Raw genomic sequence first — 19,659 nt, forward strand, 5'->3', positions numbered from 1 at the left:
TTCTTCGTTCAGCCCGCAGGTTGAACGAAGAAACTATAACCGTGTATACCCAGCTTTAGGCACTTCTAGAAGTTCCCTATAACACAGCAAACCTTCACACGTCCACTTTAACCCCTTCGTGACTGACGACGTACAGTGTACGAATGGCAGCAGCACATTATAGCAGCCTGTGTTTGGTCTTCCTATATCTTCAGTAAAATAACTGCATTGATAATGTGCTTTATTTACACAAAGCATACCAGTGGTAAGAAAAATGTGAGCAATATTACTGCTGTAGTAATGAACCAGAAATAGATTCAAAGTGCAGCCTCGGGCAACATGCTAGACTCAGCTGGAACACATAGACAGACACGACCATGATTAAGTGCTGCGTACACACCTCAGGTTCTATTTGTGAATTTCAATGGAATATTTGGAAAGGCACAACCAGAAAGTCATTGTATCTGTTGGCTGACACACACAGCAGTTTCACAAATCCCACAGGAATAAGTTGCGTGACTTGTCCCCACCTACAGAAACTTAGTATCTGATTACCTCAACCAAAACAAAACTCGCACTGGGAAACACTTCAAAGTGTAGCCAGCTTCTCGCCTTGCATGGCGGGGAAGAGGAGGCCACGACTTCAAACCAGACGCTCACAGTTCTTGGTTTCAGAACAGAATTCATCTTATTGCATAATTCACAGAAAAGCTCAAAACATCAAAACCATTGTATTATGACATCTCCGAAGCGGCTACAGCCAAAAACAACATAGATCTAAAAACCAATAACCAAAGTCAATCTGCGTTATGTGCCTTCTCTTAGACACGGTCACCTTGTCCATGCAAGGGGACTGACACTGTCACTTCCCCTGTATAGGCAAGGTCATAGTGTCTCTTTGAAATGGACCTTTCAGTAACTTTACAAGCCTCCATAAATCATATCACTATATGCAGCAACAGTCTGCGGTATACTGAGCTTTGGGTCACGGGAGGAGGATAGGATATGTCCTCCCGTGACCCTAAAGAAAACTATGGGGAAAAACACTTACCCCACAGTTCTCGTTTAACGGCAGTGTTTGAGCGCCAGTCAAGTGACTTTTCCTAGACTGAGATGATACCGTTAGTCTCCTACCTGCAGCAGAAAGCATTTCCTCAATCACTTGCCTCAAGTGATAAGACTGTAGCATTTTAAACGTGTAGCTAGTCACAATGTAAGAAGATAAAGCGTGGGCAGATCTGTTAGGAGAGGTTTACACCACACGGCAATGCATAACGGATGTGCGGCCACGTGCTGCAATGTGCCGTTCTAACACATCACCATGCTCACTTTTTTCCCTTCTGTGTGAATTCTATGCACTGAAGCATTACAGCATATACTAGTGCTGTGCAAAAAAATTATGTCTGCCTCATGTTGTTGTAATGCACACAAAGTGCTTTGGTGTGAACAGGTCCTATATAAAGCAAGGTATGTTGACTTGTCTTTGTGATGGGCAAAGCTGCCCAACTGGGCTGGTGTGAACTAGCCATTAGACATTTGTGGACACAGTCCAGGGAGTAGATGCTACCCTTGGATAGTCCCTTCACAAAGATGGCCCCATCCTGGAGAGAAAAGCTGATGGTATTGTCAGATGGAGTTCTTTTTCAGGTAATCAATATCTTAGACCCTTAAAAGAAGTGCCACACAAGTGTTTGAAAGTTATGATCGGGACCTCTTTAGAGGCTTCCAGAAAGAAATAAAAGCCCACAAGCATGAAATAAAGCATAATGTCATTTACTTAGCCAAGAACCAGATTCTTACCTTTTGGAGTCCAGCAGAAGGCGGAAAACTGCACAACACTCTGGCTGGAGTCCTCTCACCTTTAGCGATTTCATCAGGCAGTCATGAAGGGTCATGCCATTTCGAACATTCACCTGGCAGGAGTGAGACCATACACGTTATGGAATATACAGAGCATCTTCTTCAAATCTAAGGTACAATTGACATTGACGCCTTGAGATACATACAATACATCAGTACTTTAGTTTTTCATCCAGCCATTGCTGTATTTCACTAGTTCTCCAAACTCCTCTGTGCTGGCACCCTCGTGATTTGAGAACCCTTGCTCGTGGAGAAATTCCCAAACACACCCACAGTCCTCAAGAAGTATTCTTCTGGTGACCCTTTGACGAGCCACCCAAAACTGGCCATATACTGGTCAAAGTACAGCAGAGTCAGCAGGACTTGACCAAAATTTGACCCCATCGGTAACATCCATTTGACAAAAGTAAATTCTGCAATCAACGTTTGTTGAGGTAGCTGGTCCGAAAAATCTCGACCAAACAGTGAATCAGGGTATTCTGACAGCGGTTCACCCGCAACTGTCAGAATACAACAGACTGGTGGGGGAGGGATGGATTCACCATCTTTGCTGTTATGGACAGCTTTAGACCTACATGTAAGGATTACTCAGATTGAATGTATGGAAGAAGATCACTGATTGGGTTCACTTGTAAATATTTATACAGCCCTGACATTCTGCAGCACTTAACAGAGCAATGAACCATTTACACCAGTGTCTGACCTGAAAGGTTACTGTCCAGTGACCCTACACCATCGGGAACCAGGTGTTTCCTCAGTGTAGTGATCTGCTGCTGCTACTTCTAAAAATACATTGTTATTTTAGTAGCATAATTAAGCTCTAGCCCAAGTATGCCAAAGTGATGTTTTTGGTCCACATGCAGCCCCGCTTATTCCTTCATTATTCAGTTGATACACATTAAGTGTGCATTTATTTTTTATTTTTTTAAAACCTGGAATTCCCCCTTAAAGCCAACAGTCCAACCTGGAGAAGTACCAGTGGCAGAGAATAATAAAACCCTGGCAAATAAAACCCTTTGGAAAGTTTTACTGCAATTGCCACTTGTTTCCAGGTCAGCATGCACACTGAAGACATCTTCTAGAATCTATACTAAAACCACAACATTTTGGATCATCTAAAAACAAACTGTAGATTAAATCCCAATCTCCATCTGTTAAAAACATGTTAAAGCTTAAATCAGCACTCCAGGGAGAATTATTAGTAACCCCTGCAGTGGGGGTACCCCCCGCCCCCCTCACTGCACAGGTTAAGTTCTCGTTTTGACACCCAAGCCCTGGAGTTGACTGGCTGTTAGACAAGTCCTTCCAGAGTCTCTCTCCCGCCTCTGGACAAAGATTACTCGAATCATCATGTCCAATACACCGTGTATTGAATGTGAGGAAGCCGAGTGACATAGCATTGCGGCAGCGTAGGAGAAAACCGGTTGGAAGGAGCGCTCCGATAGCCGGCCGGCTCAGACTTTCGAGTATAACTTTTTCTTCTTTTAGTCCCTAGACAAAAATGAGCCGTTAACTGTTGCAGTGCAGGGTTACCCCGCTGCAAGGGTTAATAATTTTTTCCCCCAGAGTTCTTCTTTAAATAGCCCCACATTCTGAACACTGGGGTATACACCCTAGAACAGTAAGAGGTTTACCAGATCTTCCAAGGGTTTAGGTAATGATTTTCATTCTCAATAAAAGTATTCACTTGTGGTCACACACTGAGCGTTTTCATCCAGCTCACCACAAAACGAGCAGCAGAACCGTCCAACTTATTTACTTATTTATTTCGGTTTGATTTGCCAAAAACAAGTCAAGCTCAGTCACGGTGTGGAAGGCAAAAAGGTCACAGGGTAAAAACAGCCCTTTCATGTTCCTGAATGCTAAATAAAAGCTCAATTTTGTGTCAGCTTTGACTTCAGAAAATTCCAGCGAGGGTGTTCTTATAGGGAATTACTCAGAAATGTTTGTTATTTTTAATGGTGTCAGATGGGAGTTATGTAGACCAGTGTATTTTTCTTATTTGGATCCAAGCTATGCTCTCACTAATATTTATCTTGGACAAGGGATCTGGAAAGTCAGCGAGCTGCCTGCATGGAGCACATTGCAAGCAATTGACAACACTTCTTCTATCTTTCTGTCATCACTGCCTGCTGGGAACAGTCCAAATTATTGGGGGAGAACTTAAGGTTTCATATACATTCACGCTTTAGAAGTGTACACCAAAGCTACTGACTATAACCTACCAGACTATTAAACCCCGACGTCAGTCAATTTATTTCAGTTTTTGATAGAGTGAGGAAGAGATTTTTAATGATCTGTCAAGTTTTAATTGCTGAGATTTTCCCTCCCAGTGAAACAAGGACAAAAAAAAATATATATGTGGGTGTCAGAAGCACAACCAAAAAAAACAAAACCTGACAGTTGTTCTAACGCCTCATCGCTCTATGTGCTTTTGTGGCCATGTCTGTCTTGACCAAACATATTTCTCATCACTTGGACAGGAAGGGTTATGCTAGCTATACATTTGAATTTCGGTTGATTCCTACTGAATCCGCTGAAATTCAAGCCGTGTGCGCCCCACCCAACTCGAAAAACTTTTCAGGAGCAGGGTGTAAAATATAAGGTCGAACAGCAATTGCTTCTAATCAGATGTGGTCACTGTTTGGGTATTCAAACAACAAACAAAAGTCCAAAAGGGAGGTTCTTCCATAAAGGCTGTTTAGTGTGGATGGGGGAATCAAGTGATTTCTCTCCCCTAGAGCTGAAAGAGAAATCTAGCCATGTATGGCTAGTTTAAAGTGATATTAAAGTCAAAGGGCAGCACAGTGGTGTAGTGGTTAGCACTGCTTGTAGCAGTGGATCGAATCCCAGCCAGGTCACTGTCTACAATGCGCTTGTATGGGTTTGCTCCGAGTACTCCGGTTTCCTCCCACACTCCAAAGACATGCTGGTAGGTTAATTGGTGCCCTTCTAAATTGGCCCTGTATGCAAGATGGGGACCTTAAATTGTAAGCTCCTTGAGGGCAACGACTGATGTGAATGTGAACTGTGTAAAGCACTGCGTAAAATTATCGGCGCTATATCAATGCTAATAATAATAATTTTAAAAACAAGATAATTACTCACAGTGGATTGTGCTGCTATTTAAACATTTTAGTTTCCAGAAGAATAAGCTGGTCTCCTAAGCACTGGCCCAGATATCCTGTTTTAAGGTGGCTCCTTTACCTTGCAGGGTCCTATGGAGCCACCCTTGTTTGTGTCTTCACAAAACACACAGGTACAGGAGGGCAAGCCACTCTTCTTTCCTTGTTCCTCCTCCCTCCATGTTAGTAGATGGACAGCTGCTGGACACTATGCTGTGTTCTTGTACTAGACAGGAAGATCAGGGAAGTAGATTTGAGAAATGTTGAGCCGTTCATAAACATGACTAAGTGATTGGGCAATTACCTTGCTGGGCAATGTACACCGATCACAACAACATGACCACCCACCATTTTGCCACCAAAACAGCCCTAACCCATTGAAGCATACACTCCACTAGACCCCTGAAGGTATGCAGTGATATCTGGCACTAAGCCTCCAGTAGCAGATCGTTTCATTCCATTGCTCTGTTGTCTAGTTGTGATGCTCCGCTGCCCACTGTATGCATTTTTGGCGGTGGACACAGGTCGGCATGGGCACCCTGACATGTCTGCAGATACACCGCTCCATACGCAATTAACTGCAATGTACTTTGTGTTCAGACACCTTCTGATCAGAACCAGCATTCACTTTTCAGCAATTTGAGCTACAGTAACTCTTCTATTGGATCGAAACTACACGGGCCCGACTTTCCTCCCCACGTGCATCAATGAGAGTTTGCCGCCCATGACCCTGTTTGCCGGTTTTACTTCCTTGGACCACTTTTGGTAGGTCTTGACCACTGCAGACCCAAAGGAATCCCACAAGAGCTGAAGTTATGGAGTTTCTCTGACCCAGTCATCTAGCCATCACAATTTGGCCTTTGTCAAAGTCACTCAAATCCCTACGCTTGCCCATTTTTTCTGCTTCTAACACATCAGCGTCAGGGACAAAATGTTCACTTTCTTCCTAATATATCCCACAGACTTCCAGGTGCCACCGTAACAAGATAATCAATGTTATTCACTTTAGCTCTCAGTGGTCATAATGTTGTGGCTGATCAGTGTATGATTGTTTGATCTGAATTATTGAAATACAGTGTGAGAGTTTAATACTACTTTAAATCTCCCCAACGGAGACAAAGACAACAATAAAAAAAATCTTACAGATCCTCGAACCCTTTTTGCCACTAGAAGGAACTATAAAATATTTGGTTATAAAACTTTACGCTTTAGCCAAATATAAAACTTCTCAAAACCATCCATACAGGAACATTCCCCACACCACCTTGCCATTTTCTTGTAGAACAATAAAATGGGACTTGCACCAGACAGGTTTGCATACATAGCCAGATGAAGTAAAGGGCACCATGCAGGGCACAGGTAGATGAAATAGTTCTGTCTTTAGAGTTCTAAATCAATGGAAGGTCAGTAGCACTTCATGAAGTCAAATCTCCACTATTGATTCTCTACTTTACTCAAAAAATGAACTGACTGGAAGTGGAAGAAACGTTAAGTGCCAAATCGGTGACCTTTGTAGTTCGGCGGTGGAGCCATTAGGTTTACAGGCAGTCCCTGGGTTACGAAGATAGGGACTGTAGGTTTGTTTTTAAGTTGAATTTGTATGTACGTTGGAACAGGTAAATTTTTTAGGTGTAACGCCAGCCGAAAAACAAACTACTTTATATGCAACTTGGACAGATGTTTGTACAACTTCCTGTAATGTACAGTACCAGAGCCGGAAGAAGAGGCAGGCAATCCTTCGACTGCACGTCTAACACTTCCTGTAATGTGCAGAAGGTACACTACTACGAACCAGACCCACTCATCTGCATATCTAACAACTTCCTGTAATGTACAGGAGGTACAATACTACGAACGTCGGCAAGGGGCACGGTAGCATTACAAATAGTGGAACAGCCTGGGACCTCCGCTCGCAAGTACGAGTCGTACATAGCTCGGATGTTCGTTGAGGAGAAAATATCCTGGGCACTAAATTGTTTTTAGCACAATTTCTTTTAATGGTGTCTCTAGGTTTTTAAAAGCTATCCAACTCTATCCCTGCTTTCATAACCCAGTAAAACACTATGGCAAGGATTGGGTTGTGTTAGGGCTAAACGAGAGGGCGTCCATAGTTACAGATATTTTACAATTTATAAAGGCAGGTTTTTGCATGATCATGGATGGAAACATGTCCCTAGGTCTATTACTCTCTGAGAAACCCACTATATGGCCAAGAGTATGTGTACACCTCCCCAAGTTCAGACGCACAAAGCAAGGTCAACGAATACTAGAACTCAAGAGGCTTGCACACAGCCCTGACCTCAACCCTACTGAACCTTTGGGATGAGTTGGAATAAGGATTGCAAGCCACGTCTTGTCATCCAACATCAGTACCTGACCTCATAATTGCTATTCTGGTTGTATTTACAGGATACAAATATACTGAGTTATTACTGCAGTGTTTATTATAAAACAAAAATAACCATAAAAACAAAGCAAGGACAGCTTTGAGATCATAATAGAAATATGCAAAATTAAAGTAGAACCCAGAATCCCAGGTAACATCAGTTTTGGATGGTGCTGGTCTAAAAAAAAGAACAATGTTACAGTCTACAAGACATGCTGAAGACAGATGAGACATTGACTGCCTATAGTGTTTTAAACTGGTAGATTTCTCCATACTCAGCAATATTTGTATACATGTCTCTCATGCCTAGAACCACACTGTATTATTCACAAGCTGCAGCCAATTTGACCTGGTCATGCTCCATGGCCTGCAGAATGCAGGAACCCCATCACATAAAGGGGATTTTCATTTTTAGGTTTTGTGATGCGTAAGGTTTATCTCTGCGCAAAGACCATCAGTCCTCCAGTCCCTCTGTAGATGCAAGCCATGTTTTCTTTTTACTTTATGGGGGTACTATAATCCTCTTTTTAGTCAAAGGTCTTCACTCTGACGGAAGTGGGAAAAATGATCCAAGATGCTGCGTTTAGAGGAAGTGATGCAGAGTGCATGCTAGGATTTGGCCCCCTTGCTTTGGTGGATAGGTGTCCTGTTCTGATTTGCAGGGAGGCGGAGGGTGATCAGCAGTGATTCCAATAACCCTTCTGTTCAGCATACATCATGATACCACTGCACAGGGTAACACTGCTGCAGTAAAAATAAAGCAGGCAAAATTTGAAAGGCCATATATGGGCAAAATCACCAGGCATTTAATAAAGTTTAAAAGCAAGTGAGGTTTAACAAGATTAAAACATAGCAATTCCATGTAATTATGCAAGTTTTCCATACGGATTCTTACAGTGTTCCTAGAGCTAAACCATAATTCCCAGGTCTTTTTTATGTAGTCTTAAAATATTACGAGCACCAGAAGATGAAATTTAGATGTACACACACCTACACGCTCGGATTAGGGATTTAGAAAAGATGAAATCCCCGAAACATAACCAGCAATGAATCGGATGTCTTATCTGAGGAATGAAACAGACTGGAATTCCCAAGGAAATTGAGTAGTCTTCATTTGATTACAAAGAGATGTCACACAGATCTGTATGTAATGGATTATGAAAAACTAAACATTACTCAAGTGTCATGGGAATAACATAGCATGTCCAGCCAAAAAAAAAAAAAAAGGTAACACTAAGGCAATAAAAGCTAAACCGAGAACCGAAAAGAACGCCAAAGGATGTTGCAAGGAACATAATCAAGTGACGTACGGAAGCAGAAACTAGAATTACATTCGGCTACTTCTGAATCTAAAACTCAAATTACATTTAAACTAAGTGATCAATTACTGAAAAGAGGTCAAGGACAGACTACTAATGCAGCTAATTTACAAATTATCTGTCTTCTGAATTTCCGAAGCAAGTAACAAAATTAAAGGGTTATTAAACCCTCATTGGTTTTTGCATATATGTACTGATAGCAAGCATATGTAAAACGATAAAAAAAATTTCTAAGGGTTAATACTTACCTGTGTCTCCGCTGCGTGCTCCCGTCCGAACATCTGAAAATTTCTCGGCCGGCCACAAAGGATCTTGGGGCGGACGCATGCGCAGGCAAGATGTTCGGCCGGGAGAAGGAGAGACGCAAGGTAAGTATATGGAGCAGCGTGCACCCGCACAGACACCGTGGGACATGGGAGAAGAGGAGAACAGAGGAGTCAGCGCTGATTGGAGAGCCGCACCAGCGCTGGAGAGAAGGCTGAAAACTACAGGAAAGAAGAAGATCGGATTAAGAGACATTTAAGCTAAGTACCTACACTGGCATTGGGGGGGAGGGAAAAAAAATTAGCCTTTAATGTCACTTTAATAGCAGGCAAAATTCAAAGATCAACTTCACTTGTATAATATTACAGAAACCATGTTTTACCCCTAAAAAGTTTGACCATCACAACCCAACATCATTAGGTTATGTACATACTGTTGTGTACCGCCAGTCCAAGGCTAGAGCTACATGGATTGGTTTGAGTAACTCAATCACTAAAATCACTAGCAATTAATCGTTCACAGTGGAAATCTAAAAGGGATTAATCTAATGGATCTCTATGGTGTAAACTGCACAAGTAGTATGTTGTAGCAATCAAATGCACACAATTGGACACATTGCCTGCTTCTACATGTACACAATGTTTACACAATACAAAGCCATTTGTACCACCTGTTTAGCAATCGATTTCTACACTTTACAATTGCGAGCAATTTTCAGCATGACTAAGCTACAAAAAAATTTCCTGTGTGGCTGTAGGTTTACGTTAAACAAGAAAATGACAAGACGCAGGATTCAGAAGCTGGTTAGTCCAGTCTAGGAGCATTTAGTGATGCAAATTTCCAAAGACAACAGAATAAAAAGTTGAGAAAAAAAAAAGGAACTTCATGATGTACAGGCTGCGGGGATTTGTTCAGCCTTATCAAAACTAAATATGACATGCGCTGTCCTAGCCAGAGACACAAATCCTTCTGAAATAAAAAAAACTGCTAAGTCAGAATATTAAAAAAAACAACAATCATTTCACCCTTCGTAAGAACCAGAAGTCAAAATGTTTAAGAGATAAAGGCGGCTGAATTCACACCCAAATTTTAGCTTTTCTTAAAAGTTAAGCTTGGCTGGCCATCTCCTGCCAACCAAACCTCACTATTAGTCCCTGAAGCAGCCCTGTTACATTATAGAAGAGCTCTGGGCAGTAGAAAACTTAATCCATACAGTGGGGGCTAACCCCACACTGCAAGAGTTAAGTGCTCATTTTCTATTAGGGTATAAAAGAACAAAAAATTTGTGGATTTTTTCCATCATGCCCAGATTATTCTCTAAAGCTGCATTTTTTGCAAGACTATCCTTTGTAAAGCTACTATAATAAAACTTCTAACTACATAAGGGAACAAAAAGGAAAGATTAAGATTTGAGATGGGTGTGCCCATGTCCTCATTCCAGCAAACATCTCACCATGTTCACATCTGAGGTTAATGAAGGAAAAATTCATTTTCTTGACATCATAAAGGAAACCACTATAAAATTATATTTGTATAATGTATATTTGCAGAATGTACAACAATGTGGACTAACGAGTGTGTCAAGTAGGTGTGTCAGTAATAGCTACTATTATTTCACATTACGTATTGGGAGCATCCCTGACACATATGCTAAACCCACATTGTAAAACGTACCATAACCAGAGCAAATTACCAACAGAAGGATAGATTATAGCTATGGTGTATCTATAAGGGTTGCTAGTGTCCCATGATGTCATGGGGACTGTGCATACCTGCTTCTAGCCCCTGCAAGGCCAAAGCACAGGTACCCTTTAATTTGCCTTACCTTGAAATTCATACAATTCATTGCAGCCAGATGACAGCGATCTTGTCACATGCCATAAGTGGGTCTGCTTCCTGAACAACGTGCTGTACAAATTCATTGCTCTATGGCTGCTAAATCCCCACTTAACTTCCAAGGCATCCTTAATCTGGTTGGTGATGTGAAGTAACACAAATTAAATCAGTACGGATACTCAGAGTGACTTTAAATACAGAACTTCTGATGCATCAGTCATGAGAAATTAGGGCTGCCACTGTGGTCTCTACCCCTCAATGAAAAATTTGGGGGACTACCGCTCTGTAGCCTCAGAGCAAACTCTGTATTTTCTAAGAGACCTAAAGTCATAAACTTGGCGGTCCCACCATTCTCCTTAGAAAGAACCTTCATCTTTGTGACTGACTGACCAGCACATGCACCTTGCAAGGTCAGTTTGCATCTCGTCTGTTATTGAGATTAGGGATAACTGTATATAGATGGTGCCTAGTGTGCTTGTATTTGTATTTAATCATTTGCATATACTAACAGGGTTATTCACAGAAGGGTGAGGAGTTTGGAGACAGCAGGAGAAGTGAACAGTCTAGGCCAAATTAGCCGATTTGAAATAATTCTCCAATTCAGCCATGTAGTCCTAGATTGTTCACTTCTCTGGCCTTCTCCAAACTCTTCACCTTTTAGTGAATAACCCTGTAAGTATTTGTGAATCCAAGACCCAAAACAAACATGCTTTAAATGTGTCCGATAATGGTCAGGCCTCATTTCTGTACTTTGTTCTAGGTCAGCTACTCAGACAGCATTGAAGCCAAAGAATCAGTCAGGAAACTAGCGTTAAAAAAAAAAAAAAAATCATTCAAAAGCAGTCTTTATGGTTCTTTTTACAGCTGGGCCCCTTTTAGGGACAACCAGGAGCCTTTAGGTGTATTTAGGAACATCTCACCTGCAAGACAAATGAGTAAGCAAAAGAGGTTCTCAGATCACCAGAATAGGGAGACACAATTTATGGTACATTACCAATTATATGACAGAACAGTCCCCCTGAATAACAGAACCCACAACCTCTATATGTACAAACATTGCAAAAAGCATGTTGTTTAATTATCAAATCTTATTAACCCCTTCGTGACTTGACGACGTAGCGTGTACGTCGCCAGCATCGGGGCTGTTTAAACAGACTCCCGGCGACTTTTGGTGCCGGGAGTCTGTTTAAACTTTTAGAGCCGACTGTCTGCTTTACAACAGAAGCGATTCTGGCGACTTACCTGTCACCAGAATAAAAGTTAAAAAAAAAGAAGTTTTTAAAATTAAAATAAATAAATCAATTAAAAAAAATGTAAAAGTCCCACGCCCCTGCGAGCATGCGCGTCGCCACTTAAAAACGCGTCGGGTGCGCCTCCGTATGAAAACGACGAACAGGCTTCACATGTTGGGTATCGGAGAGTAATAATTCTAGGGCATCTCTAAATTGATGACCTGTGGGGGCTTTTAAAGCGTCTTCTGTGGACTTTTTGGGGTACTGCAGTTTTTCGCAATTTGTAAACTGGGCATGTTGGGTATCGTTTTACTCGTTGTAACCTCATCTTTTACATTACATTAAAAAAATGGGTATTTTGTGTGTTTTGGAGCATTTAAATTTATCACTAAATTTTGGGGTTTAATAAGGAGTTGCGCTAATATTGCGCAACATAAAAATTTGCAACTACCACCATTATATTGTATAGGGTCTTGGCATTCAGAAAATATATAATGTTGGGGGGTTTTAAGTAATTTTCAGGCCTAAAATGTGGAATATAACATGGGTGCAAAAAATGAAAAAAAGGGCCTCAGTCATGAAGGGGTTAAAATTACAAAAACCTTCTCAAGGGAGCACAGACCCCAAAAATTAAATTACATTAACTTCAACGAGTAAAACTGTTCGAGTTTGACATGTATGAAATAGTAGTATAAAAGGTAACTGCAAAGAGACCTTGTTGCCATAACATGTTCACTGCACATGCTTTCAGAAGCATAAACAAGCATTAAGAGTTTGAACTTGAAGTTAATTTTTCTTTGTATATATTGTATTCCCCACCTCTGTTTTTCCCTGTCTGTACTGTTTAAATTGCAATGCTTTACGGAGTCTTCAGGCAAAAAAAGAAAAACCTGTTTTCTGGTTGTTATCATTGTCACTACCTACTCAACCCTGATGAGATGGGTATGGTTATTCTGGGGCCCTCCTGCGATCCTTCTGGACAGCTTGACACTCCTTAGTCAGATTCTGAAGCTGGGACTGTAATGTAAGAACACTGACAGCTTGATGAGGAATGATGCAGCACATCACAAAATGGGCACAAAACGTACACAATCTGGACAGAAACATTCCATAAATCCCCTTTGGCAGTCATTTTGTTAGTGTCTGTCTACAATATACTCAGAGTGAGATAAAGTGGCCGCGTCTATGTGTTTTTGCTCCATAAAAGTGTCTGCACATAAAACTTTGGCTATTCCATGAGCGGGCAGACTGACGCCTTTTCATCACAACACTGACAGTCACAGCACCGGGCAATTTAGAATGTTTTTTTTTTTGTTATTAAAGAGTTGAAGAATCCCTAAGATGGGAAAACAAGGCATGTTGGCTCTCAGCATTCCTGCGCCTACCACTAAAATCTGTTGGTCTCTTGGCAGCCAATCTTAGATGTATTAATGCCAATTTGCCTGCTACACAGGTTAAAATTGTGCTACACTGCAAAATTGTGAGACGTGGAATTGGCCAATTAACTCTCAATCATTTCATCAACCAGACCCAGAACCTGTGTGGAAGCCACGCATGTCCCTAGAGCCTTGGTTCTCAACTGGTGCGTCGTGATCCAAAAGTGGGTCGCAACTCCGTGTTCAGTGGGTCACCGCATGCCTTCCACTTTTCTAGGCGAGAGGTTCCTCGGCCTCCCCCTAGTGCAGCACTGTCAGTTCTCGTGCCAAGCAGCTATTTTGTGTATGTATGTCCGTGTTTTTGAATGCTCGTTCACAATAGTACAGTGCATTAAATCGCATAATACCTTGCGATTAACGCACTGTACCATGCAACCACACCTACTGTGCATTCTGGTGTGGGAGGTGTGTTGCATTGCCCTTCATTTGAATGGTACCCCAAACGCACCTCCCACCCACAGGTCATATGCCCACACCGGAACGCGTTGTGCCCTAATGCCGTGCGTTCCAATGCAGTGCGACTTGGGTCACAACTTCATGACCAAGGACAAATGTGGGTCCTGAGGTTACACAGGTTGAGAATCACTGCCCTACAGTACAGTCAGAAGAGAACTTTGCTATTTTAAAGTGACATTAAAGGATAAAAAAAAATGTCGTTCCCCCCCCCCCATGTTAACGTCAGCACTTACCTTAAATGATGTCTCTTAATCCGATCTTCCTCTTTCCCCATGTTTTCATCTGTCCCTCCCGCGGTGCGGCGGTTCTCCGATCCAGCGCTGACTCCTCTCTGCTTACAGGCACTTCCGATCCAGCGGTGTCTGCATGCGGGTGCACGCGTCCATAGGCTTACCTTGCATCTGCTTGTCTCCCGGCCGAAAATCCGAACTGCGCATGCGCCCGCCCCAAGATCCCTTGCGGCCGCACGAACAATTCCAGACTCTCGCTGCGGGAGTGCGCAGCGATAATAAGGTCAGTCTAAACCGCTTTTTAAGCGTTTTGTTTTTGTTTTTTACTTTTTGCCTATATCTACTGCTTTTCAGCAGTAGATATAGGCAAAAAACCGGTAGGCTTTAGAACCCCTTTAAGTGGAAAGTGAGCAGCCCACAGAGGCTCACAGATAACCAGTCCTACTGGCAAATGTATTGGCCTGGATGGCAGAAATAGTTTGTGTCACTGACTTGTATTCTACCCGGCCATTGCAGGTACTCCAACTTATTAGATATTATATGTTTTAAGAATCTGAAGCCCACCTAGGTGAATAATCACCTAGCATTCTTTGTTGCAAGTCCAACACAAGCTACAATGTTTTTGATCTTGAATGAAGCGTCACAACTTCTGGCAGGTTTTGATTTATTGCGAAGTGATGAGGGGTACAGGGGGTCACCAGAAAACAAACAGGCAGCTACAAAAGCCTGAATTCCTTATCTTTCCCTTCTACTACAACAACCAAGTGCCGAGAATGAATAAAAAGCTGTCTAATAACCGTGTACACCTCCAAAAAGGAAAGCCCATTCCTTTGATAGTTCACTTGCATAGCAAGCCCTTATGCGACATGTGTTGTCTTTAACCAGTTGACATCCGCGGTGTTAAACCCCCTTCACAAACTCTGTTTGAAAATTTTTTTTAGGAAAGTTATTACGGATTCTAAACACTCTGGTGTGGCACTCCTGTTCTCCCTTCTTCAGTATCAGTTCATAGTGGCCTTGGTAGCCCTTCAACTTAAGAGAATGACCAAGTGCAGTGTTAACTTGCTACACATCCCCACCTGGTAGAAAGGCAAAACAGATTTGAGGTCTGACCACCACCACCCACCCATCCATCCATCTTCCAATTAGCAATAAAACACTGACGTAGGTACCCTTTCCCACTGTATTAAAAAAGCAAGAGTTTGGCTTTATTGCAGAAAAAAAAAATCCTAGTTTAATATTACACAGCAAAGTTTGAAATAACTTTACCACTTAAAACTATAATACAAGATTGATATGTACAGACCTTGGTCTTAAATATGAGAGGGCACTGGTGTACAAAAATGCTGCATTACAGAGGAAACAATCAATTGGACACAGTTGTAATTATCCAAATGCCAAGCGGCTTAGTACGATTTAATGAACACCGAATGTAAAATAGCACAAGGTATGAATCAAATAAGCTACATTTAACAGATCACAAACTAAAAACTTAGACATTAAAAAAAAGAGAAAAAGAATAAAAGTGCAACAGAAAGAGAGAAAAGAACAAAAATACTAAATGTTGTACATACCACTGTCCTCTGCTTATTGGGTAGGTAGACACGAATAGTATTGCTTGCTTTTGAAGCGTCACCCAGCCTGCCATCATCAGATGCCCGCCTCTGATAACCAAACTGCTGAGCAATAGTTGGGGACATACAGCTAGGTCCATCAAATACAGAGTCCTTTAACCCAAATCCATTGCTGATCTTCATCCACGCGCCTTGAATATGCTCCATTGATAATCAATAACCTGAAATACATTTTAGAGAAAGATTAATTTAAAAAAAACACTAAAGTGCAGGCATCAGTTTCTTATATTAGCATTCATATCAATCCTTGTGTCCCCCACATGAGTCATAGAGCCAGGCTTTAAACAGGGCCTAAGCTCTTTTCACAGCCTGGACTAAACCATACAGGTTATGGTGAAAAGGGATTAAAGCAACCAAAAAGCTCTAATCAGTGCACAGCACAGTTAGCAAGTCACATGTCTCATTCTATCATATATTCCAAAATAAAGAGGCCTAGTCCTCATTTCAGGACAGTGGTCAGAGTCATGCAAAATCACTGCTTTTTGCCCCATCAGCCAGATGCACATCCACAACTGCTGGTGTATAGTGAAAGTGTAGCCTAATATTATGGAGCCATTTATAACTGCATACCGCTTTTTCAGGTGATTTGGCCATCAGTGCAGTGTATGGAAATCATGACTTCTATGGAGTGGAGCTAAGACATCAATGTGCTCCACAGAGACAAAGTCATGATTCCATACACTGCACTGATGACCTGTGTCTCTGTGGAGCACATTGATGTCTTAGCTCTACTCCATAGAAGTCATGATTCCATACACTGCACTGATGACTTCTATGGAGTAGAGCCAAGACATCAATGTGCTCCACAGAGACACAGGTCATTAGTGCAGTGTATGGAAATCATGACTTCTATGGAGTAGAGCTAAGACATCAATGTGCTCCACAGAGACACAGGTCATCAGTGCAGTGTATGTAAATCATGACTTCTATGGAGTAGAGCCAAGACATCAATGTGCTCCACAGAGACAAAGTCATTGATTTCAATACTAACACCGTTTCTTTCAGGCACCACAAAGTGAGATTGCTCCAGCACTCGTAACCTTAGACACTTTTTAGGCTAAGTCAGGTTCACCAGAAGGATATTGTTACCTCATCAACTGTATTTTTTTATATTATTTTGTGCTCTATTAACCAGAATGTAGAAAATGTTTTTGCTTAAGAGATCTCCCCATTATCTAGGTCAGCATTTCTCAACCTACTTTGTCGCGGCACCTTTTAAATGTATGAGGCACCTCAAACTAAAGAAATGTGAATGCAAAAATATTTTCAAAAATCGATGTGTGGCCCCTTCACACTGCATACACTATTTTTTCAGATCTCACTGCACGGTAACTGAGGGTATTCCTGTACCTCGCGTTCTGGTGCGGCTGATCGCACTGCGGAGGGGGGACGTGTCTGCCGTGCCATTGACATGTATGGCACTGCCACGCCCTCTCCAACCCAAAACGCGGCCCAGCTTGATCTATGTGATCCAATGCATTTCGGGCTCGAACCACTGGATATAGTGTGACTGGGCCCTCAAGCCATTAAAGGGTATTTTCTATATTTTTACAGTGAGGCTACCATTTACAACTAATATGTCACTTCACTCTATTGCATGTTGTGTGATTTTCACATACATCCACAGCAGAGTGGAAGAGGCTGCAGGACCCTTGATACCTGCAACAGTACATCAGGGGCCATCAAACTACAGCTCTGCTTTTGGAGAATTAAGGAGCTCTCAAAAGGTGCCCATGCACCTTACAACCATCGCAAGACTTGTCTTGTGGTGGTTGTTGTAAGCTAATTAAAAGCTCGCGCACACTGGCCCGTTCGCCATTTGTCTCCCGAGCATGCCACAAACCAGCCGAGAATCGTACGATTCTCGACGGGTTTTGAAACATGCTCGTTAGACAAAAGACGTGCCACCGTACAGTAGAAACGGTCGCACGCCTTCCATACACCTTGCGATTATCGTACAATCGTGGGATTTCCCATGATTATCGTACGATAATCGCAAGGTGTATGGGCACCTTAAGAGTAAGCCAGCTCCACGGATCAGGTGACTATACCTTTTTTTTTTAGCACCTAACCCTTGCAGTGCAGAGGTAGCCCCACTGCAAGGGTTAAGAACACGTTTGCCCATAGTGCTGCTTTAAGGTTCGAACTGGTTGCCAGTCAGGACATATTAACTCGCTTCCTATCTTAGCAGGCACCAGTAACATGGAGAGGGGAATTGACTGACGGAGCTTCTTAGACTCCCCAAGTTTGGGGTAAAAAACAAGTGCACGCACTTCCTGTCCCAGGTGACACCAGAAAAGGAAGATGATGGATTTTTCCCAGTCGAGAAATAAACAAAAACAAAGCAAAAGTTCTATCCCCCCCGCCCCCCATAAAAAAATAAAACCCAAAAAGAAAATGTAATGAAAAAAAAAAAAAAAAAAAAGGGATTTCAGGACTAATGGGCATAATAAAATGTATCCTACTGGTTTATGGAATTTATCCGCAGCATCGACATTCACAGTGCACCAACGTTACGGTGACATGCTAAACTGAACCCAACCTTCTCCAAATCCTGCACAAGCCATAACTCTGTGTGAAAAGGAAATAATTACACACCGAGAGTGACAACACTTTTATAGACACTAAAACAACATTAACAAGATGTCCAATTCTTTCTACAGCAGCCAAGAACGGTGGAAAGAAAAAATTTCAGATGAAAGGTGATGTCATTTTGCACACGTTGCTATGTACAGTGCTTTATGCCAAGTCAGCTTGTCAGAGTTCCCTAAACCAAACTCTGATATGAAGTCGCTGCTCTGACACTCCATTCACATTCTCCAGATTTTCCTTTCTGATTTAAGTTAACAAATAACATTTCTACAAGGACCCTTCATGGCAGGACAACGGCAGGCTTCGAGAGTGAACAAAGCAGCTTGTTCTAGAGACCTTTGTCACCAGGACAGAAAGGAAAGAGAAAACTTCAATTTTACAGTTGTCCCTGGGAGTTGAGGGGGAATTTCCCAATGGAGGACACAGAATTCTGGTTGCAGCTTTAAAAGTCTGAATTTTTGTTGCCAAATTTTCAAAATTGCTAATCATCTGAAGGGCAGTAAAACCCTGCGTGCTGCCAAAAAAAGCCAAACCCCAAAATGATGCTTTTTTTTATTGTATACTATTGAATACTTGTAAAATGTAGTCAAAACAACAAAAATAATATTTTTAATCATTACATCATTACAGCTCGCGGTATACTGAGACGCCGGAGCGGATCCCGACGTAGATGACGGGATCCGCCCAGCTGCGTGAGTGACAGCTGGCTCTGCCTATCTAGAGGCAGAGCAAGCGGTACCCGCCCCCTCCCCCGTCCGTTCCGCCAGTCACCGCTGGCAGATCGGCAGATAGTTCTCCTTTAAGGTGTACCTGTGTTAAGATTATGCAGTGCAATGGCTCAGCGCTTAGCACCCCTGCCTCGCAGCACCGAGGTTCCTAATTTAAAGCAGAACTCCAGGTAACTTTTCTATTAACCCTTGTAGTGGGGCTACTCCTGCGCTGCAAGGATTCAAGGGTTATTAAACCCTCGCATGTTTTTGCTTATATCTACTGCTAGCAAGATGTAGATATATCCAAAAACATTTAAAACAAAGAAGAGTTAATACTAACCTGTGTTTTCGCCACGCGCTCCCGTCCAAACATCTGAAGAGTCTCGGGCGGCCGCAAAGGATCTTGGGGCGGACGCATGCGCCCTTCAGATGTTAGGCCGGGAGACGAGGAGAGACACAAGTTAAGTCTGTGGAGCAACATGAGAAAAGGAGGACAAAAGGAGTCAGCGCTGGAGGGACAGCTGAAAAGGACAGGAAAGAAGATCAGATTAAGAAACATAATTTAAGGTAAGTCCCTACAGCAGGATTGGGAAGGGGGGG

General features: G+C 42.2%; 1 protein-coding gene across 1 annotated transcript in view; it reads right to left on the minus strand.

The window, feature by feature from the left end:
• The window catches only part of LOC108787573 (RAF proto-oncogene serine/threonine-protein kinase-like), a gene marked incomplete at its 3' end in the record, with an annotated part of 88,954 nt that overhangs the window by 15,843 nt on the left and 53,452 nt on the right, over nucleotides 1-19,659 (minus strand). Inside the window, exons 2-3 of the mRNA XM_018557166.1 lie at nucleotides 15,698-15,918; nucleotides 1,780-1,892 (exon numbers count right to left, since the gene is read on the minus strand). Coding sequence (XP_018412668.1) covers nucleotides 1,780-1,892; nucleotides 15,698-15,904 — 320 coding nt within the window. The remainder of the gene's footprint in view (nucleotides 1-1,779; nucleotides 1,893-15,697; nucleotides 15,919-19,659) is intronic.

This window comes from Nanorana parkeri, unplaced genomic scaffold (genome assembly GCF_000935625.1).
Source record: "Nanorana parkeri isolate BGI_ZX_2015 unplaced genomic scaffold, ASM93562v1 scaffold270, whole genome shotgun sequence".
NCBI classification, from domain to species: Eukaryota; Metazoa; Chordata; class Amphibia; order Anura; family Dicroglossidae; genus Nanorana; species Nanorana parkeri.